The sequence below is a fragment of the Salvelinus namaycush genome, chromosome 34, assembly GCF_016432855.1.
Source record: "Salvelinus namaycush isolate Seneca chromosome 34, SaNama_1.0, whole genome shotgun sequence".
In the NCBI taxonomy this organism is placed as follows: Eukaryota; Metazoa; Chordata; class Actinopteri; order Salmoniformes; family Salmonidae; genus Salvelinus; species Salvelinus namaycush.
The window spans coordinates 11,623,998-11,646,304 of NC_052340.1; the positions used below are offsets into that span (position 1 = coordinate 11,623,998).

Genomic DNA, 22,307 nt, shown 5'->3' on the forward strand with positions numbered 1-22,307 from the left:
TGCAGAGCCCCAAGCCTGTGGCCTTTTATCAGCGTTGCAGCGCCCCAAGCCTGTGGCCTTTTATCAGCGTTGCAGTGCCCCAAGCCTGTGGCCTTTTATCAGCGTTGCAGCGCCCCAAGCCTGTGGCCTTTTATCAGCGTTGCAGAGCCCCAAGCCTGTGGCCTTTTATCAGCGTTGCAGAGCCCCAAGCCTGTGGCCTTTTATCAGCGTTGCAGTGCCCCAAGCCTGTGGCCTTTTATCAGCGTTGCAGTGCCCCAAGCCTGTGGCCTTTTATCAGCGTTGCAGCGCCCCAAGCCTGTGGCCTTTTATCAGCGTTGCAGCACCCCAAGCCTGTGGCCTTTTATCAGCGTTGCAGCGCCCCAAGCCTGTGGCCTTTTATCAGCGTTGCAGAGCCCCAAGCCTGTGGCCTTTTATCAGCGTTGCAGAGCCCCAAGCCTGTGGCCTTTTATCAGCGTTGCAGCACCCCAAGCCTGTGGCCTTTTATCAGCGTTGCAGAGCCCCAAGCCTGTGGCCTTTTATCAGCGTTGCAGTGCCCCAAGCCTGTGGCCTTTTATCAGCGTTGCAGTGCCCCAAGCCTGTGGCCTTTTATCAGCGTTGCAGCGCCCCAAGCCTGTGGCCTTTTATCAGCGTTGCAGTGCCCCAAGCCTGTGGCCTTTTATCAGCGTTGCAGAGCCCCAAGCCTGTGGCCTTTTATCAGCGTTGCAGAGCCCCAAGCCTGTGGCCTTTTATCAGCGTTGCAGCGCCCCAAGCCTGTGGCCTTTTATCAGCGTTGCAGAGCCCCAAGCCTGTGGCCTTTTATCAGCGTTGCAGCACCCCAAGCCTGTGGCCTTTTATCAGCGTTGCAGTTCCCCAAGCCTGTGGCCTTTTATCAGCGTTGCAGAGCCCCAAGCCTGTGGCCTTTTATCAGCGTTGCAGCGCCCCAAGCCTGTGGCCTTTTATCAGCGTTGCAGAGCCCCAAGCCTGTGGCCTTTTATCAGCGTTGCAGCACCCCAAGCCTGTGGCCTTTTATCAGCGTTGCAGTTCCCCAAGCCTGTGGCCTTTTATCAGCGTTGCAGTGCCCCAAGCCTGTGGCCTTTTATCAGCGTTGCAGAGCCCCAAGCCTGTGGCCTTTTATCAGCGTTGCAGTGCCCCAAGCCTGTGGCCTTTTATCAGCGTTGCAGTGCCCCAAGCCTGTGGCCTTTTATCAGCGTTGCAGAGCCCCAAGCCTGTGGCCTTTTATCAGCGTTGCAGCGCCCCAAGCCTGTGGCCTTTTATCAGCGTTGCAGTGCCCCAAGCCTGTGGCCTTTTATCAGCGTTGCAGTGCCCCAAGCCTGTGGCCTTTTATCAGCGTTGCAGAGCCCCAAGCGTATGTGAGTAAATGTACTGCGGGGGAGCAACCTAAACCCTCTGGATCTCTCAGGACCCTCCGGTCTCACCTAGCAGTGCTATAGAGGTGGTAGTTTGGCCTGGTCTTTGGGTTGAAGTATGTATCACTAGTTTGGTTCAGTCCCTTACCTGGGTCTTTTAGTGTGGGATTAGATGGCATGCTGGACAACCAGACAGAGCAGCACTCCTGGGGTGGTTTCCTGGACAATGACTATCCTGGACTAAAAAGCAAGATCAATTACGAATATCCGTTGGAAATGCTTTTTAGCCCAGGATTAGGTTATAGTCTGTGTCCGTAACCGGCCCTTGAAGTTTAAGTCAGTCTTCCAAAGTGTATTAGGTGTGCACCATGGGAAGGCATTACAATGCTGTGCGTGTGAATGTGTTTTAAAATGTAAATGTGTTTGGTTTTGAGGATGTGTGACGGTGTGTGAGTGATGGAGTGCTCTTGAGATTATGGCTGCTTTTTAAATTATTTATTTTATTAATAGGATTTTTTTAAATGTTTGCATTGTAATTTCAGAAAATGTCTAATACACTGTGTACAAAACATGAAACACCTTCCTAATATTGAGTTTCCCTCAGAACAGTCTCGATTTGTCAGGGCATGGACTCTACAAGGTGTCAAGTGTTCCACAGGGATAATGCTCCATGTTGACTCCAATGATTCCCACAATTTTCTATTTGACTGGATGACCTTTGGATGGTAGACCAAGTTGCTTTTGGTTTTGGTCCACCAGCTTCAAACAGCTGTAAAAAATATATATATATCTATATTTTGCGACGATTTTAGATGGTACAATGATTCCCGACACTATTCAGTGCTTGTTTTCTCGCAAACTGAAATTGAGCGAAGTGTAGAATTTTTGCAACTAGGAAATTAATCATTTCCACTAGATAACACAGCCACGAAGTCAGAACAGTTTTCCCATTTTGACAACAGATTACGTTCCGGTGGGAGAAATCAGTAGGCGAATATCACAGCCAATCCCAACACTAGCGGCTAAGTGATACAGTGAAACACTGTGAAACACTGTCATTCCACTATTAGCGGCAGATATATTATGGACATTTTCTGAAATTACATTGCAAATATTCAAAGAAATCCTATGTGTAGCAGCTTTAAAGCTACAATATGTAACTCTTTGGGCGACCGGACCAAATTCATATAGAAATGTGAGATCATTCATTCCTGTTGAAAGCAAGTCTAAGAAGCGGTAGATTTGTTCTATGTGTGCTATCTATGCTTCCCGTTCTAAAGTTTTGTTTTTGCTTATTTTACTTTCAGTTTTGTACACTAAACTTCAAACAGCTGAATATACAATCTTTTTGATTATGTAAAATATATTTCAAAGCGGTTTAGATGGTACAGTGGTTCTCTACACAATGACTGCTTGTTTTGTCACAAACTGAAATTACACAAACTATTCTAATTTTAGCAACCAGGAAATGATGGAGCGGTTTCTGTGCATCTTTTAAGTTAATTATTTTGTAAACAGACCTCCCGTTTGGAATGTTATTTTGTGCAGACTATATACATTTTTATATACACTTGATTTGGGATCTGAGTGTGGGGTTGAATGTTTTTTTTAATCAACTGTAATATATACACGTGTGTGTTGTACATCTATATATCAGAGTTTGATGATTTTTATGAACTGAAACATATTAAAGATTTTATTTTTATTTACTGAACTGGAAGCCTGTGTTTTGCTGTGCAAGTCACCACTTGACTGAGTAAAATGAATAAAGATTGTTGATGGAGTTTCAGGCTGGATCATTCCCATAATTTCCCTTAATCAAACTATGGGAATTTAGCGCAAAAAAAGTTTCAATATCATTCTTGAGTCCCACTATCGCCGGCGCATTTTGGACTTCTAACCCCTGTTTAAACTGTGTCTGTTTTTTAACGGGGGCAGAGCCAGAGCGGTGTTTGAGACAAGGGCAGATCACAAAAATGGTTATTCTCACAAAAACGTGTGTAAAGTCAGAACGGTTTGAGCTACAAGGTATTATGACCATCTGTAAAAAGCTGACATAAGTCGTGAGAAGGTACGCGCTTCTTCTACATAGAAGATCATAGGAAATCCCAGGACTGTGTCTATAATACTGTAATAAGCTCACATAGTTGCTGTCAAACTCAACTCCACACAGTTGTCACTGACTAATTGGATATTCATTTCCCACTGAGCAAACATTTGCTGTACTTACAGGATTCTTATTTGAAAAAATCTGGTTTTTGCTTAGCAGACCTTATTTGTGTATTGACATTTGTCAATAAACCTCATGAATGCCACTGTTTGTCATTGTTTTTTTTTTCTACTTGTAGCCCTGGTTGTCCTGAAAAGACACGGGTTAAACACTTCAATGTGAGGCTAAATATGAGTGCAGAGCAAGCAGATGAATGAAAGTAATGAATTTCTGCTTTTTCACTGTGGGAGGCCTAGGACAAATGGAGCTAATAAGACTACAAAAAATATGTGGCTGTTAGAGGTCATAGCAGTTGGCAGGGATTGGTACATACAGTGTTAACTTGAATAACTCATCCATAACACTGGAGACGCAATGAACTTCAACCTCATTTCCTTCCTTTTATTTGGCATTTTTCAAATGACCTCTCGAGCAATCTCTCAATGTTTCTACATTTGGATAGAATGTCCTTGTACTAAGAAGGCGTAGTTTGGTCGCTTCAGTGCCTTCTCTATGAATCAGATATCAGTCTCATGTAAACATGAGAATTGCAATTGACGATGAGTGATTGTCAGCTGTATATGCATGTTGCCCCTTTCACCTTAAGACTCACATTTCACATATGGTATTTGCAGTGTAGATTTGGGTTGTAATATTGGGCTGGTCATAGTGTTGTGTGATACTAGTGAGACTGTTCCTACCACACTGGGATGAAGTTGATTTGAGGCATTAAGACTTCATCTATGGGGCCTGTCGTAGCTGAAGTGAGAGGGCGAAGGGGGGAGGAGGGCAGTGCAGGGTGTGGTGGAAAAGGGAGGGGAAAGGACAAGGGTCAGTGGTTTGGTTGTTATTATTGGATCTGTCGGGTGGCCCCGTACGACATGCCAGTCTGGCTCGCCCCTTTGTTGGAACCCATCTGCAGGCCAATCACACCCTTCCCCGCCTTCAACTGGTCATCTGTGAACTCCCTCCGGTTCTCCTGGGCTTTCCTGCAAGGGTACATGGACAATGAACTCAAAACACACACTGGCACAGCACAATACACACCCCAGCTCTAAACAGCCCCAGCACTGACTGAATACACCAGCAATGCAACACCATCACTCTTCACATTTTTCTAAACTCACTTGAAGAACCAGTTGGAGTCGCCGCGGTAATTGCCGTCATCCTTGGTGACAGCCACACTGCCGAGGGACATGAGTGTCCTCTGGACTGCAGCCAAATCCTTCCCTGTCACCACAAAATCACAGCAGGGTCTTTAAGTCCACACACCGTAGCTACAGTACACCACACTGTTGTATGTTCCCCACACCACATCCGCTGTTATCTGTGGCATATGTAATGCCCTGTGTTGTCATTGTTGTGATTGTTTGATGAGATGGGCATGCTTTGCGAACCTTCCCAGAGGTCCACGGTCTGGAACATGTCGGTCTTGATGACACCGTAGCTCTCGGCAGCAGTTAGGAACTGTGAGATCTGCTCCATCTGTTTGAAGGCCATGCTTGAGCTGGCTATCTTCTTGATGGGCTTGTTGTCCTTATGCAGGCTGTTAATGAGCTCACACAGGACCTGGGGAATAGGAACATAAAGACAAGAGTAAGAGTATGTTGGCAGAAAATAACCATCTGTACCGTCATATACTCTTGTGGGGTCCCCTAAGGTTCGATACTTGGCACATTGTTGTTTTTAAATGTACAGGTACATGATCATAATCTGATTTCCAAAGGGTTTGTTTCTCCATTCTCTTTGCTGATGACACAAATCTTTAGACTGAATAAAGGTGGTTCAAATAAATGGCTAATATGAATTCTGAATGCCATTAAGTTGAAATGTATGTTTCATTCTGAGGGGCATTGGGTTGGTACTCACACATCCATCCTTAAGCCAGTCCTGGAAGCCCAGTTTGCCAGATTCGGGCTTCCCAACTCCAGATCCACACTGGGCCACAATCCACTGCACCAAAAGCTCCTCCACCTCAGTGTCGTACTTCTTGTCAATCTTGTCCTGCACCACACGGCTCATGCCATAAGATGGACCTTTGTTGGCCATGCCTACCTGGGGACCCTTTCCCACCGAGAGGGAGAGACAGAGTGGAGTAGTACAGATATTAAATAGAGGAAATATTGATATTTATGTGAGTGAAGGGAGTTGCTCTGTGATAGGGTTCCCCCAATTAGTGGATTTTATTTGGCCCCCCAAATTTTCTGAGATTTTTTTAAAATGTGTTTATTGTTGGACATAAAATACTAAAAACACCAGCCAAGTGATTTGAATTTTGAAAATTTGTTTCAAAGTATTCCCACGCATAATAGAGCGATATACAGTATGTAATTGTAAACAAATGTAAGCGAGGTTTGAAATTATTATATTTTAGTCAAATATTATACCCAGTTGGGCTTCTTGCGGTCAATTTGCAGTTTACAAATTATTTGTAATTATGTTCCGGTCCCCTGACCATCCGCTGAAGAAAAAATCATCCTGCGGCAGAATCTAGTTGATGATCCCTGTTCTATGATGTCTGAGATCACCTTGATCTGGTATTAGACGTGAAAGTATTCCCTGGTTCAGATGACATTGTCACATTGACTATGTCTAATGTATGAGTTTCCATATCAGTTGTGCCTGTATGTACACTCATTTGCATGTCACTTGTGCTATGATCTGCTATCATAACTAATACAAAGGGACTCCTTTTTCCATTGGCCTTTGGCTGGAACAGATATTACCTTAGTTGCAAGTCAAGCCATTTCCAACAGCTCTGTGGATATATAGGCAGATTCGCATGCGGACACATGCACACATGAAGACATTGGACAAATGGCAGATTCACTCACAAACAAATATGCCTGCGAACACTTACACACACACACACACATATAGATGTCATGCATTTATAAAGGCGTGTAATTGAGCCGCTCCCTCCCAAAGATGATTGTCTCCGAATGCACACCAGTTCAGCCCCTCTGCATTAATTACAGAACTAAATATCAGGAGCCAAATTGCTGTACAATGGGAGCCCTAGAATCAGCAGAATCTCTCTCTCTTTTTGTATCTCTGCCTCTCTCTTAAACACACTAGGCGTCACCAACACCATTGCTTGCAAAACTGTTGCTTTTGGGCCAAGCTGCCAAGTGCAAAGCCCATATCAGTGCACTCTTGTCACCTTGTTTGCCATCTTGATGTCAGGATACCACAACGTGCCTGGGGGTTAAAGGTCAAATGTTAAATGTTACCACCTGGAATTCACCTTCATCCTGATTGGACGTCATGCGGGGTCCTTCCCCAGATTGCTGTTGGATGGGGTAGCCAATGGCAACAGTAATGTAAGATCTGGTCACTTCATCTATGTCTCATAAGGAGACAGTTCCCTTATCTACACAAAAGAGTTAGGGTTCTTCGGCTGTCCCCATAGGAGAACACTTTTTGATTACAGGAAGAACCTTTTTGGGTTCCATGTAGAACGCTCTGTGGAAAGCGTTCTACATTGAACCCAAAAGGGTTCTACTTGTAACCGCAAGGTTTTTAACCTGCAACCAGAACGGGTTTTTCAAAGGGTTCTCCTATAGTTACAGCCGAAGAACCCCTTTAGATTCCAGATAACACCTTTTTTTCTAAGTGTGTATTTTCACAGTTGGAGATGATGCCGAAACAGATCTCTCGCTCCACCCAACTACTCACACTCCACCACAAGGTCAGCGTGGACCCTTCCATGCATAGTATTTGAACGATAAGCTCAAAAAACACACGTTATGCGCCTCCACTTCCTCATTCCCATACTGACTCTTCAGTTTAAGTCAGACAACACTTAAGAGAAAACGTATCGATCAGCTGCCATTAACCTAGTTTTCTGAGCCAGCAGACATGCGTTGAACATTGGCATTAAGAGCATGTATCTGTGTCACCGCATTGTTTTTGATTGGGAGCCATCAACACACAGCCCTGGACTGTCTGGCACTGGGCCCAGTCACACATTACTGCTACTCCACCATCCAAAGAAGTAGACCAAGGCCCAGTCCTTCTAGACACTATCTGCCAACAATCCAGTCACATGATTATGAAGCCTTCAAAATACAGAAACTTGACAGGTTTTTTAGAGTTTCAAGCTGCTCAGTTGTTTCATGGTACCTTAACCATGAACTCATAACCATAAAGACAATAAAAGTGCCTAATATTCCCCACATCCTCCTCCTCCTCCTCAGACCACGATAAGCTCCCAACCTCACCGTAACACACACTCAGTCAAACCCTCGCACAGTGCATCATTATAGAAACATTACAGAGGAATGTGAGGAAGGTCGGGCTGCTAGCCATGTCATTACTTCTCCCTCCAGTTGGTCTAGACCTATGCTTCATAAACAAGCATTTTGACCATCAGAGATAAGATGCCAGTACACGTCACTGCCCTCCACAGAGGGGATATGGATGGTCTGAGATGTCAGTTCACATGGGACGGGACCCTGGTTCCATTATGGTATGTATGTGTGCTTAGGAACCTACTGTACTGTTGGGTTTGGCATCAGGCCCTGTCTCTGATATCTCCAGAACAGTATGTCAGGCTTGCTTGTGGGTTGTCTCTCTGTGTGTGTGTGTGTGTGTGTGTGTGTGTGTGTGTGTGTGTGTGTGTGTGTGTGTGTGTGTGTGTGTGTGTGTGTGTGTGTGTGTGTGTGTGTGTGTGTGTGTGTGTGTGTGTGTGTGTGTGTGTGTGTTAATTACGTAGCTATGTTTCTATGTTGACCTGATTATAGTGAGTTCTACATTTGGTAGGACATGTAGACTATGTGTTTGGAGTATTGTCATTCAGCCTCTGAACTACATGTTGCTTCTCAACTACTGGTACTACAGTATGAAACCGTGTCCACTTATCCTAATGAAAATATGACATCACCATCTGTCGCTCCTTTCATGTCTGTTTTACTTCTGTGTTTCTGTCTCGCCATGGTAACACAGCTGGCTGTCTCGCCATGAAGCAGTTTGAAAGCTGTGGTCTGTGAACTGTGGCTAAAGCCATGACGTAATGCCAGCGGCGCCTCAGTGCCACTGAAACGGAGCTCAAGGTAATCTTATCTCCTACTGCTGCTGGTCAGCCTCTGGGACTTTACTCCTGCTACTGCTAGGCCTACTGTACCGTAGATAACTCCACAGCTACTGAAGCTGCTGCTGGTCAGCTAGCCTCTGGGACTTTACTCCTGCTACTGCTAGGCCTACTGTACCGTAGATAACTCCACAGCTACTGAAGCTGCTGCTGGTCAGCTAGCCTCTGGGACTTTACTCCTGCTACTGCTAGACCTACTGTAGCGTAGATAACTCCACAGCTACTGAAGCTGCTGCTGGTCAGCCTCTGGGACTTTACTCCTGCTACTGCTAGGCCTACTGTACCGTAGATAACTCCACAGCTACTGAAGCTGCTGCTGTAGTTCTCCAGTGTTATCTCTCTGTCGCTCACAAAAACACTTCTGTCCACTCCCAGCAAACATTAGGCTGAGAAACCGTATTGATTAATCGCATATAATCAATGAAAGCTGCTGTGTTTCTGTGTTATTTGTTTGCATCTTTGTCTGTCTGTGTGTGTGCGTGTCTTTTGTGTGTCTGCCGTGAACTTTTGTTGGCTATTGAATTCCTAGCCGAAGCCCATGTATGGCAGTCAGTCATTTGCAAGTGAAAACTGAGCTATGCAATTGTGTCTGTTACAAGAGGAGCTGCTGTGCTGCCTATCCCAGATCTCTCCCCAGGACCAAACTGGTCAAACTGTTTCTCTAGTACCTTTACATCTTTGTGACTGATTCGGATGGTTATTCTACAGTAGAAACACCCCATCTCATATCAGAACTACATATCCCATCCCTCTCAGAACTACATATCCCATCCCTCTCAAAAGGTATGCTCTAGCACCCGGTACCCCATTGACCAAGACATCAACCCACATAGATTATTAGTTTAACTATGTGTGTCTATTCACACACACAGTCACACAGTCACACACAGGATGGAGTATGAGACACACAGACATACAGTATGGAGTATTAGAGAAACAATGAAAACATGGTTAGAGAACACAGTGCTCTGACAATGTTACTTTTCTCAAAATCGATGACATAGCTGACAGACAGCCATATGCGTCTTCTGGCTCTGTACACTCAGGATAAGGCTTCCATCGTAGGGCTGACAGACAACCGTCTCAGCACAGTGTTCTTCTGACTGGAACCTAAAAGCAGCGACAGTAAAGAGATATACTCACTGTGTTAAAGTATGTAGCGAAGAGTCTTTCCTCTGTACAAGCGCTGGGTCAGGAGGTGTGTGTGTCCGTGTGTGTGTGACTGACTGTTTGTATACTTCTAGCGCCAGCAAAGTCCTCCCTCGGAAAAGTGAAGGCTTAAAAGGACCAGACAAGCTGAAATGACTTCACTTCTCTTAAGCCTCGTATACACCTTGTGCTAACATGTGAGTTTCATGATCTCATCAATATGACCCAACCACTATTTGATCAAGGTTTGTTGCGTCTACACATTGTATTAAAATGTGTCTCCTATCCGTCCACTGTGTCCTCATTGTGACCAAATTAACTGGTGCCTCCCAATATGCAAATTATTTGACAGATATTCTTTCAAAATTATTTGTATGTATTTACGGAAGCCATATGTCAATGGTGCTACCTGTCGATGATTTTAAAGGACGTTATAAGGATTATTTAAATTGTTTGACCATCCAGATCTGTTTACACATGATTGATATCCAGACACAATGCGTGTCTGACTACCTCCAGAGGTGGTCAGGAAGATCTGATCACTATCAGATCACAATGTGTCTTTTATTCTACACGTATCTAAAAATCGTGCACAATCAGAATATGGACTAGATCAGAACTCAAGGCGCATGTTAGCACCATTTATAAACAGGGCTTTAGCTAAGAAGGAGAGAGGGAGAGAGTAAAAAGGAAACCACCTCCTTAAAAGGGCATGGGCTTTCTGTCTACTCTCCTTCCATCCCTCCCTCCTTTCGTCTATTACTTTCCCTCTCTCCTCCCCTCTTTCTTGTTTTTCTCTTTTTTGTTGTCCGTTAAAAAAGTGCATCCTTATTTGGGAAGGCCTGTTCAGTGCGAGGGGAGCTCTGCCAGGAGGCTCTGGATTGGTCAGCAGGAATACTCCAAATACTTCACCACATCACTCCATCAGCAGAGTGGAGAGAGAGAGGGAGAGAGAGGAAAGAGAGAGAGAGGCTCTGCCTGGGAAGAGAGAAAAAGAGAAGGATGGAGAGATTGAGAAAAAGAGAGGCTTGCGCTAGAGGAGGTGATGAATAGGTGGTGTCGTTAAGGGCCCATCAGGATATCAGGCACGTGGATAGTGGCACAGACTGTTACAACAGACTTTGTCCATTTGGCCCTAATACATCATGTTAGCACCACATCTGTTCTTTCCTCCTTCATATTTCAGAAAGTCTGTTATTGACTTCAGAAATTTGCTGAGGGAGCGAGAGAGAGGAGGGGGAATGTGTGACCACAGAGATGGGAGGGCCGTGCGAGAGGAGGAGGAAAGGGAGGAGGAATGGGAATCTGAGGTTGAGAGAGATAAATGAGTGAAGACAAGAGTCATCTCACCATCAGAGCACAGCAGACCTTTTATGTCCAGGATGCTCCTCAACTGGCCTGCTGAGTTGTGTTTGGGCAAACGTGTGTGTGTGTGTGTGTGTGTGTGTGGTGAGAGAGAAATGGGTGTGGGGAAGAGAGGATGTGTGGACGTCATAGTTAGTAACACATTCCCTTCTTATTACCATCACTCCTTCTCTTGCCAGACTCCAGTAGTGTAAACTCACTTTGCCTCACACCCAATGCCAACCATTGTTTCCTACATTAAGTCAGTTGTTGGGGTTTCTGTCTCACTGTGTCTCCTCCCATCTCACCAAGGTATCACTAGCCCGTTTAAACCTGGTGCTAACATGTGCCCTTTGTTCTGATATTGTCCACATTCTGAATGTGCCCACATTTTTTGAGTGGTGTAGAAGATTAAACGACACATTGTGATCGGATCTTCCGGACTACTTCGGGAGGTAGTCAGACATGCATTGTGTCTGGAATCTGGAAATCAATCAACCCTAAACGTACCTGGATGGTCAAACCATTTAAATAATCATTATACATCATCATATAAAATCATTGACAGGTAGCACCATTGACTTATGGCATCAGTAATTCTCTTAAAAATAAATAAGTCCATATTATTTTGAAAGAATATCTATCAAATGATTTGAATACACGGAAGCATCAGCTAATCTGGTTACAATGTGGACACACTAGACAGATAAGAGACACATTTTAAAATGCAATGTGTAGACGTGACAAACCTTGATCAGATAGTGATTGAATCATATTTATCAGATCGAGAAACTCACATGTTAGCGCAAGGTGTAAACAAGGCTTTTGTCTCAATGTGTCACCAAGGTATCACTGATGTCATTGGGCTGCCCTGACCCTCTCAGGCATGCTGATGTCACAGACAGGGGATTCCATGTTGAGGACATGTGGAAGTAGGGCTTAATTGGTCGTAGCACTTCCTTATACAGTTATTACCATAGAATAATCAGTTATTTTGTTGCATCTACTCAAACTGAAATTATAATTGAATCCTTTGTCATTATTAAACATTTAGGAATTAGACTTTTCCCTCGTTGCTTTTTCCGCTCCAAGTGTTTTTTCATATGAAAAGATACCGTGCACCTGAATTTCTAGGGAACACATACCTGGCATGTGTAGGCTATATCTTTTAAGATCAGTGGAATAGTTCAAGAAAGACCAGCAGCCTCAGTAACCAGACTTAGTAAAACACAAAGGCCTTCAGATATGTAAGTAAGCTTTGGACAAATTCACATTTTGTATTTATATATAAAGCGCTTTTACATCAGCAGATGTCACAAAGTGCTTATACAGAAACCCAGCCTAAAACCCCAAACAGCAAGCAATGCAGGTGTAGAAGCACTGTGGCTAAGAAAAACTCCCTAAAAAGGCAGGAACCTAAGAAGAAACCTAGAAAGGAACCAGGCTCTGAGTGGTGGCCAGTCCTCTTCTGGCTGTGCCGGGTAGAGATTATAGGAGTACATGTCCATTAATGCCAGATCGTTCATCAAAATGTTCAAACGTTCATAGATGACCAGCAGGGTCACGTTAATAATCAGAGTGGTTGTAGAGGGTGCAACAGGTCAGCACCTCAGGAGTAAATGTCAGTTGGCTTTTCATAGCCAAGCATTCAGAGATCTAGACAGCAGTTGCAGTAGAGGGAGAGGGAGAAAGAGAATAGCATAGCCTTGCTATTGAGAAAGGTTGCCGTAGGCAAGTGGAATCTGAGCTGCACTTCCTAACCTCCTGCCAGAGAGAGGAGAGAGAGAGAGTATAAAAGAGGTCCGGGACAAGGTAGCACGTGTGGTGAACAGGTCAGGGATCCATAGCCCCAGGCAGAACGGTTGAAAACTGGATCAGCAACACAACCAGGTGGACTGGGGACAGCCAGGAGTCATCAGGCCAGGTAGGCATGGTCCTAGGGCTCAGGTCCTCTGGGAGGGGACACATAGAGAGAGAGAGAGAGAGAGAGAGAGAGAGAGAGAGAGAGAGAGAGAGAGAGAGAGAGAGAGAGAGAGAGAGAGAGAGAGAGAGAGAGAGAGAGAGAGAGAGAGAGAGAGAGAGAGAGAGAGAGAGAGAGAGAGAGAGAGAGAGAGAGAGAGAGAGAGAGAGAGAGAGAGAGAGAGAGAGAGAGAGAGAGATCAGCACCAACATCAGCACCACAGGTAACTTCCACAAAGCTGTGAACGATCTGAGAGACAAGGCAAGAAGGGCCTTCTATGCCATCAAAAGGAACATAAATTTCAACATACCAATTAGGATCTGGCTAAAAATACTTGAATCAGTCATAGAGCCCATTGCCCTTTATGGTTGTGAGGTCTGGGGTCCGCTCACCAACCAAGATTTCACAAAATGGGACAAACACCAAATTGAGACTCTGCATGCAGAATTCTGCAAAAATATCCTCCGTGTACAATGTAGAACACCAAATAATGCATGCAGAGCAGAATTAGGCCGATACCCACTAATTATCAAAATCCAGAAAAGAGCCGTTAAATTCTACAACCACCTAAAAGGAAGCGATTCCCAAACCTTCCATAACAAAGCCATCACCTACAGAGAGATGAACCTGGAGAAGAGTCCCCTAAGCAAGCTGGTCCTAGGGCTCTGTTCACAAACACAAACCACAGAGCCCCAGGACAACAGCACAATTAGACCCAACCAAATCATGAGAAAACAAAAAGATAATTACTTGACACATTGGAAAGAATTAACAAAAAAACAGAGCAAACTAGAATGCTATTTGGCCCTAAACAGAGAGTACACAGTGGCAGAATACCTGACCACTGTGACTGACCCAAACTTAAGGAAAGCTTTGACTATGTACAGACTCAGTGAGCATAGCCTTGCTATTGAGAAAGGCCGCCGTAGGCAGACATGGCTCTCAAGAGAAGACAGGCTATGTGCACACTGCCCACAAAATGAGGTGGAAACTGAGCTGCACTTCCTAACCTCCTGCCCAATGTATGACCATATTAGAGAGACATATTTCCCTCAGATTACACAGATCCACAAAGAATTTGAAAACAAATCCAATTTTGATAAACTCCCATATCTACTGGGAGAAATTCCACAGTGTGCCATCACAGCAGCAAGATTTGTGACCTGTTGCCACAAGAAAAGGGCAACCAGTGAAGAACAAACAGCATTGTAAATACAACCCATATTTATGCTTATTTATTTTAACTTGTGTGCTTTAACCATTTGTACATTGTTACAACACTGTGTATATATAATATAACATTTGTAATGTCTTTATTGTTTTGAAACTTCTGTATGTGTAATGTTTACTGTTAATTTGTATTGTTTATTTCACTTTTGTATAATATCTACCTCACTTGCTTTGGCAATGTTAACACATGTTTCCCATGCCAATAAAGCCCCTTGAATTGAATTGAATTGAATTGAGAGAGAGAGAGAGAGAGAGAGAGAGAGAGAGAGAGAGAGAGAGATGGGAGAATTAGAGGGAGCATGCTTAAGATCACACAGGACACCAGATAAGACAGGAGAATTTCCCCAGATATAACAGACTGACCCTAGCCCCCGGCACATAGACTATTGCAGCATAGATACTGGAGACTGAGATGGGGTCAGAGGACACTGTGGCCACATCCTACGATACCCCTGGACAGGGCCATCCAGGCAGGATATAACCCCACCCCCTTGGTCAAATCACAGCCCCCACACCACTAGAGGGATATCAACAGACCACCAACTTACTACCCGATTACAAGGCTGAGTATAGCCCATGAAGATCTCCACCACACGAACCAGAAGAGGCGCAAAACCAGACAGGAAGATCAACCCGCTGAAGTCGAGCATAGCGAAAAAAGCCTGGCACGACATGACGCGCCCCTCCTACAAGTAAGCTTTGTCCGTGCAAGAATAGCCCATTGGGCAGTAGCCTACTGTTTGCTGTGTGAGGCAGTTTTAATGTACAAGTACAACTCCTGGAAAGGATGTTAGTCTGTATCAGGGCCTTACCCCCAATACATCTCCTTAATGTTGATTGCCAAGCAGGTCCCATTTTTAGAGTCTTTGATATGACTCGACCAGGGATCGAACCCCCAATCTTCCAGGGTGGTAAGTAACCACACGGCCACTGATAGTTACATATAAATACCTGGTTATTGCATTGTGAAAAGTCCTATAGAACCTTAAAATGTGGCATTGACCTCTGATCCTTCACAAAAAAAGCACGAGACGCATGACCTCTCCACTCTCTTACTCAGTGCCGCAACGGAATATATTTGAGCACGAATGCTGTTGTACAAGCTTACTTCTTCGTCCCAGTGCTCCCGCCTCACAATGTCCCCGCGCGAATACAGGTAAACTCGACATACTGCTACGTATTGTATCTATTACCATTCAATAATCATCAATACATTTATTGAAACAAGACGGATCTGTAACCGTATCATTATTATCATGCCAAAGCAGCATCCTCTCATTCACTTTAAATCCCAGTCCGCTGGAATAATTGCCATGTCTGTTTAAACCCCCACACTCTCTTGAGACTTTAAAATGGTGTGTATGTGCGTGCGCCTGTGCATGTGTGGGGAGCGAGCATGTGTGTGGAAGTTTGGCATTTGTGTATGCGTGCGTGCGTGCATACGTGTGTGTAGGGTTAGAGGGAGTTTACAAGAGTGGAGGAGTTTGCTTACATCCAGGCACTCACTGGTTTATAATACATTCGGATAAGCAGTGAGAGACAACAGGGTTACACAATGACATCAGAGGACATGTACAGTATGTCATCCAATATCCCCCATAATCTCTCTAGCTCAACATCTCTCATTGCTCTTTTTCAATTTCAGGAAAAATCATATTTGGGGTTTCATGTGCCCTCTAGTGGTCAAAACGAGTCAACAGTTAAACAGTACACAGTAAGTGTATTATGTATCTGCGGTGGCTGGTAAAATTACAGTGGGGCCTATTCAATCAAAGCTGATTTCTGTCTGACATCCTTTGACCCATTGCATTTCTATTCAAAATGTTGTATCAAGACTGCCCAAATGTGCCTAATTGGTTTATTAATACATTTTCAAGTTCATAATTGTGCACTCTCCTCAAACAATAGCATGGTATTATTTCACTGTAATAGCTACTGTAAATTGGACAGTGCAGTTAGATTAACAGGAATTTAAGCTTTCTGCCCATATCAGATATGTCTATGTCCTGGGAAATGTTCTTGTTACTTACAACCTCATGCTAATCACATTAGCCTACGTTAGCTCAACCGTCCCGCGGGGGGGACACACCGATCCTGTAGAGGTTTTAACCCTTTTGGGGGGGATTATAACAGGCCTTCCAATCAAGTTGTTGTTATGTAGACTAGTTTACATGATTTGATGTTTGTAATCACTGTGGTGGAATCAAAAACACATTTGTAAAACTCCTCCAGAGAAATGGGAGAAGCAACAACATAACAATCATACCCACCTTCACTCTTACCTGTGCCAATGGTGAAGATCACAGGCTCAAACTGTCCAATGATGTTGAAATTGAAAGAACATAATTCATTCAGGTAATAATCCACCAGAGAGACTGAAAAGTCCTCCCAATATTAGCGTGCCCAGTGAGAATTGAAATCAGAATTCACAATTTATCTGCTTTCCACAGTGTACTAAGCATGACGCAACAATGCTACAATGGCAACTATGAAGCATCACAATGTGTCCCACTTGCTTTGATCTGAGCAGAGAGTGAGTTCTATGAATATAATTGTATATAATTGTCTCTCGCGCAAGAACCTGGGGGACGAGGTTAGGCAGATAAAGACATATTCTTTACTGAAGTAGGCTACTGCCAATCTCAAAGGGGCTCAAACCATTTCAGCAGCACCATGGCACTGTTCACCAATGAATTGACATGTCGAACTGTAACACACTCACACAGTTGGTTGATACCAATGTCATTGTTATTGTAGCCAACGTAAATATATTTTCCATTTCTCTGTTTGATCTCATTCTGATGAAGGCGAAGATGGAGGAGTACAACAAGTATTTTTTAGAGCGAGACCTGCGCTTTTCCCAAGAGCTTTGCCACCTTTCCCCCATGTAAATCCTATTTACCTAATTCAAATGTCGGCCTACAACACGTGTCTTGTTACATGCTTAACTTGCAAACTTAAGTTATTGACTACAATCATTATCCTACCGTTTTGATCAAAACTTGCAGCAAAGACACCTTGGCTGCGTTTCAAACTCAAAGTAGACAGCCCTCGGCCCTAAACCCTCAGCCATTGAATGACGTTTTACATAGTCACATCCGAGTGTACCTTAAATGTCCCTTGCCCAAGTGAGGGAGAGTGATGATCGGAGAGGCAACATCCTTGGAGGAAATCTTGAAGTTGAGCTTAAAAACAACCAATCTAAAGCTATTAATGTACCTAGTAAGCTAACGTATCTAGCTAGCACTCCTGTCAGGTAGCTAGCTACAGTATGTAAAGGGTTGCGTCAATCAAATCTGGTATCAGGATAACATGTGATTCAGAGTCACCGAATATACTTTAAGTATTTTTATTTAACACAAGCGATAAATGGTAAATGCAATTTTCGTATATACGGGTTCACTGTATCACCACGCAGGTTAAAGCAGAGAACTGACTGAAATAGTACAGACATCTTCTTTTATACTGTGACAGAGGTAGTTCCAACTTTAGAGTTGGCCTGTCACAGTAGAGGCTTAGCGTGGTTTAAACTTGCTAGCCTATCGGTGGTGCCCAGGCTGGTCCCAGCCTCACAGCACACAGGATCCAGAAGTGTTTGTTGTGAAGATTGAGCTGAGTTGTCGGTTGCTACATTGCTCAGTTCCTGTTTTCTTGTTATTCAGTAATTTTCCATCTTGTCTCTACCTTCTGGTTTGCACAGTCGACACCCTAGATTAACAACAGCTTTACTGCATTCCCGCTATGTTTGTGCAACACTATAATAGCTGGGTTAGCAACACACTATGTTTTGTGATTAATGTAAGAAATTGTATTAGATATTGGTAACTTGTTTTAACAACTTCTCAACATTAGCTATAGTTGACACAACATGCACACAACCCCTCTTTCTCTTGGACATATGCTGATCTCATTAGACGACAACCACCGACACACACAACTCCCCTCCCCCATGACAATTATAGACACACACAACTCAAGGTTGGAGCACAAGACAAAGGACTGTGGGAAGAGCCAATGGAATGTCGACATCAGGCCTGATCAGGACTACCCAAGACCCAGATCGACAAATCGGAAGGCCAGACGACAAGATCAACCTACTTTGCTTGTTGCCTATATAATCTGTATGTACTGTGTAGAGGGCCTCTTTCCGGACGATTTCATACAAATCAGACAGAAAGAGCCGTGCCGCACGCTTTGCCTAATATCTTTACACTTGAATAAACCGGCCTTATTATACAATTATACACCTTGTCATATGTCTCCTCTTGTTCTCCTGTCTCAAGTAAAACGAATTATCAACATTAACATGTCCTATTTCTATAAGGCATATATTTTTGTTAAAAAGAGAACAAAACCATCCTTCACAAGTATTAATGTACCTAGTAAGCTAACGTATCTAGCCAGCACTCCTGTCAGGTAGCTAGCTACAGTTACCCATAGCTGGCTTGCTAGTTTTATAGTTTGGTAATTTATTCCAATACATTTCAGAATTGCAAAAAAAATGTTTATGAATCTAGCAAAGTTTTATAGGCTCCTCACTACGATACTAAGCCAATTTGCCAGCGCTAAAATCTATGTATATATATATATATATAGCAAGCTAGCTTCATACTTTTTTCTGACATGCTGAAAATGAAGCCTTGTCGATTACATTTGACACTTCACAGCCACCAGAGTTTGACATGTGACTACAATTTGCATTGAATTGTGGGTCATATCAACATCGCAAGTGACCAAAGAGGGGGTAACGTTTGTGAATTGGACCTCCACTTAAGATGGCAATCAAACTGCATCTGGTTTCGACGGGGATTCCCCCGAGGGAAAGTGGATAGTGCAAGGACTGAGGGGGTAAAAATAACGTGTTTCGACTGCAGCCCTTGCCTGAGGAAGCCTGCTCTGATCTGACTTTCGCGCGCCACAATCATTTTGCTGTCCAATCAAAGCGTTATGCGTCTATCGTCAAAGTAAATGTGCGGGCGTGGTTTTTGACCAAAATTCCCAAGCAGCTGAACGCTTACGGTCTCATCTAAATTTGATCTCACTTTTTTGTATTAAATAAACGGACTGGTGTCCTTTATTAAACAGGTTTCCCATTCATACATAAAAAAAATAATTGACTTGCGTTTACAAATAAGAATTTTTAAGACAAAGACCAAAAGTACAATGGGCATTGCAGTGTGATAAAACAACAGCAAATACAAGATAGGCTTATTTCATTTCCAAACGGTGATCCGTATGTAGACCTACAATTCCCAATTATTTTGCAATTATTCTATTAAATCGCATTACTTTTCCAGTCCGAAATGCACATTTAAACATGCCATGATATTACAGAAAATCCCTGACTTGTGGGAACCCTGATTAAATTCAAAATAATAATGCTAACTACAACAAAATGTTGTAGTACAAGCCAATGTTAATAACACGTAGGTTAGCTAGCCTAAGAATCATTATCATCCACTTGTATGCCTATTTGGTGATACGTACCATTATTATTCATTAACTCAGCATTCATTTAGAGATTCATTAATTTAGACTCTATGAGACTACACCTGTGGAGGACCATTAAAAAAAACTATAAACAGCACAAGATGACACATGTCCTGCTTCATGTAACAAATCAGCTTTTATTTTGTTCAAAGCAATACTATTTCACAGGCAGACTGTCTGAATTTAACTGCACATGGAATATCATTGGTTACAATGGTGCAGAGACACACACACACACACACACACACACACACACACACACACACACACACAATACACACACCTGGAACATTATGTGTGTGTGAGTGCCATATCAGTATATATTTGTGTGCATTCATGCATGTATGTGTGTTTTCATGTTTGTTTTGGCATGTGTGTGTAACTCTGTCCTCTACTCCTGTGTGAAGGGGTAGACCAGGTATCCGCTGAACCTGTTGTACTCCTTGGTGTTGCCACACAGACTCCTGCCGGAGAGCAGCTCCACGTACACCTGGTCGCCCTGGCGCAGAGACACCAGCACCGAATGGGTGGCGCTGTCCTCCGTGTCCTCCCGGTTGTCCTCCCACACAGAGGCCACCACCTCGTTGTTCTTTATTAGCTGCACCTTGTGGTAAAGACGCTCGCCGTCCACGCCCACGTTGGAGTAGGCCGTGAAGGAGAAGGAGTAGAGGCCAGCGCGGGGGGAGGTGAAGGTACCTGGATAGAGGACACACACAGGGAGATGGAGAGGGAGTGTGAATGGGTGAGTGTGTGTATGTGTGTTTTATTTTGTATTATGTTATTTATCCAGTAAGTATGTGGGGAAATGATGCGACAACGCAGTGTGGCTTCCTACCCAGAGCGTCATTGTATCCATTGCCCTGGTTGAGAGAGATGGCGTAGTAGCGGATTGGCACGTTGCTAGTGAAGGGCCCGAAGCAGTCGCTTCTAGATCTCATCGCCGCGGTGAACGCAATCTTATTGTTGCCTGAGTCACAGAACGAGGGAAGGAGAACAGAAGAAGTTAGAAGCCTGGGACTTGAACATTAGGGATTTGACTTAATCAAACTAGGAAACAGATGTATTTTCCAGTACCTGTGACTTCCTTGATGTCGTTGTCCAATCGGGTGAGCTGCTCCCACATGTCCACCATGCGCATGAAGGTGTGGTCCTCCAGCATACTCATCTCATTGGCCACACAGCAGCAGCCCCGCTGGCTGTTGAAAGCACACTCACAGTCCCACGTCCCACAGGGCAGGGCACCAGTCCAGCCCACTGGGGACAGTGGGGAGGATAGGGGAGGAAGGTGGGAGGGGAGGTAGAGGGAGGCAGAGAGTAGGGGTCAAAAGTTGTCAAAGCAGGACCAATAGTTTGACATTACATTTGATTGTTAAGATATGTTTGGGGTGGATAACATACAAAAAGAAAAGAGAAAAAACTGAGGCGTCATGAGGTTTTCTGTTACCTGCTGCATCTCGCATCAGCTCAAAAGTCCCCATGGCCTTCACACTGGCACAGAGGCACAGCACCCCCCACAGGCACAGAGCAGACACTGCAACAAACTTCATTATCTGTAATACATAGATAGTTACTGTTGGTCCTACAGCATACCTTCAAATTACAATGAAAAGAGACTTTTGAAAATGTTTATAAGCATCGCATGGCTATGCTCTCTGCTGAGAACCAGCTGCATGAAACATAATATATTTGTAGTTCACGCACTGGTCATGATGACTAACATTCACAGTCTACTCAACCCGTTCAGGACTCTGAAGTTTTAGTTAGTTTTTTGAGAATGCCTCGTCAAGATGGTGCTCTAAAGTTACATCAACCTCCTTCATTTCCTGACTGGTTTAGTCAACTGCAAAATGGTTGATATTCATAGGTCATTCCACCATCTTTGATAAAAACATGTAAACAATAGTTGATCTCAGTACCCAGATGTTATTTTCTGCGTATAAAGCATTTTGCTAAAGCAGCCTACACCCATTCTAAAACTTTTTTTCATCTACAGTTCTTTTCCCATCGGATTGGTTTTTACATTTCAAATAAAATATTATCAACACAGTGCCTTTTTGCTTATCCAAAGCGGTCACTCATCAAAATGGACAATATAGAACTTCAGTATCATTAGCGTATTGCTTTATGTATATTCCATAAGCATTGCATAGCTCCTATCTCACCAGACCTGAGAGCCTCCAGACAGTCTGAGGGTGAAGGGAGGAAAGGCAGTACTTACTGTATCGTTGTAAGAAGCCCACGTCTTGTTTCCTTGTTCTTACAGTAGGTGAGCAGACTTGGGAATCCTTCTAAGACTATGTAGGAGTTTAATGCAGGCGGGGTGGTGCTGCCGTGCTATTGGTTCCCTGTCTGAGGACCCACCCTTCCGCAGATGGATGAGAAAAGCTCCACGGCCATTCCATGTACACAAACCCCAACCCCAAAAACACAGGCTGAAGTAGGGTTCCTAACGGAGGACACCTAGAACACATTCAATAGTCTCCCATG

General features: G+C 43.9%; 2 protein-coding genes across 3 annotated transcripts; both read right to left on the reverse strand.

The window, feature by feature from the left end:
* Window positions 1-3,931: 3,931 nt before the first annotated feature.
* LOC120028921 (transgelin-like) lies at window positions 3,932-9,937 on the reverse strand. Of its 2 annotated transcripts, XM_038974189.1 has the most exons (6): window positions 9,791-9,937; window positions 6,719-6,756; window positions 5,425-5,619; window positions 4,953-5,124; window positions 4,683-4,785; window positions 3,932-4,544 (listed from the first exon to the last, which is right to left on the reverse strand). In XM_038974189.1, exons 2-6 carry the CDS (start codon window positions 6,728-6,730, stop codon window positions 4,406-4,408), a joined length of 621 nt encoding a protein of 206 aa, XP_038830117.1. In that variant the 5' UTR covers window positions 6,731-6,756; window positions 9,791-9,937; the 3' UTR covers window positions 3,932-4,405. The 2 variants fall into 2 exon arrangements, with proteins under 2 accessions (XP_038830117.1, XP_038830118.1); XM_038974190.1 differs by lacking the exon at window positions 6,719-6,756 and having other exon boundaries at window positions 9,791-9,936.
* Window positions 9,938-20,211: 10,274 nt separating this feature from the next.
* LOC120029168 (complement C1q-like protein 4) lies at window positions 20,212-21,367 on the reverse strand. Its single transcript, XM_038974468.1, has 4 exons — window positions 21,265-21,367; window positions 20,895-21,074; window positions 20,656-20,787; window positions 20,212-20,516 (listed from the first exon to the last, which is right to left on the reverse strand). Exons 1-4 carry the CDS (start codon window positions 21,365-21,367, stop codon window positions 20,212-20,214), a joined length of 720 nt encoding a protein of 239 aa, XP_038830396.1.
* Between the last annotated feature and the right edge of the window lie 940 nt (window positions 21,368-22,307).

Bases quoted from the DNA above. Each gene is read 5' to 3' on its own strand.
- LOC120029168 (XM_038974468.1), bottom strand. From the start codon at position 21,367: ATGAAGTTTGTTGCAGTGTCTGCTCTGTGCCTGTGGGGGGTGCTGTGC. The intron at 21,075-21,264 runs GTAACAGAAAAC...CACTGTCCCCAG, and splicing joins GCTGATGCGAGATGCAGCAG to TGGGCTGGACTGGTGCCCTG. The intron at 20,517-20,655 runs GTAGGAAGCCAC...TCCTCTATCCAG, and splicing joins TGGATACAATGACGCTCTGG to GTACCTTCACCTCCCCCCGC.
- LOC120028921 (XM_038974189.1), bottom strand. The intron at 5,125-5,424 runs GTGAGTACCAAC...CCTATTCCCCAG, and splicing joins ACTGGCTTAAGGATGGATGT to GTCCTGTGTGAGCTCATTAA. The intron at 4,545-4,682 runs GTGAGTTTAGAA...GTACCCTTGCAG, and splicing joins GACTCCAACTGGTTCTTCAA to GAAAGCCCAGGAGAACCGGA.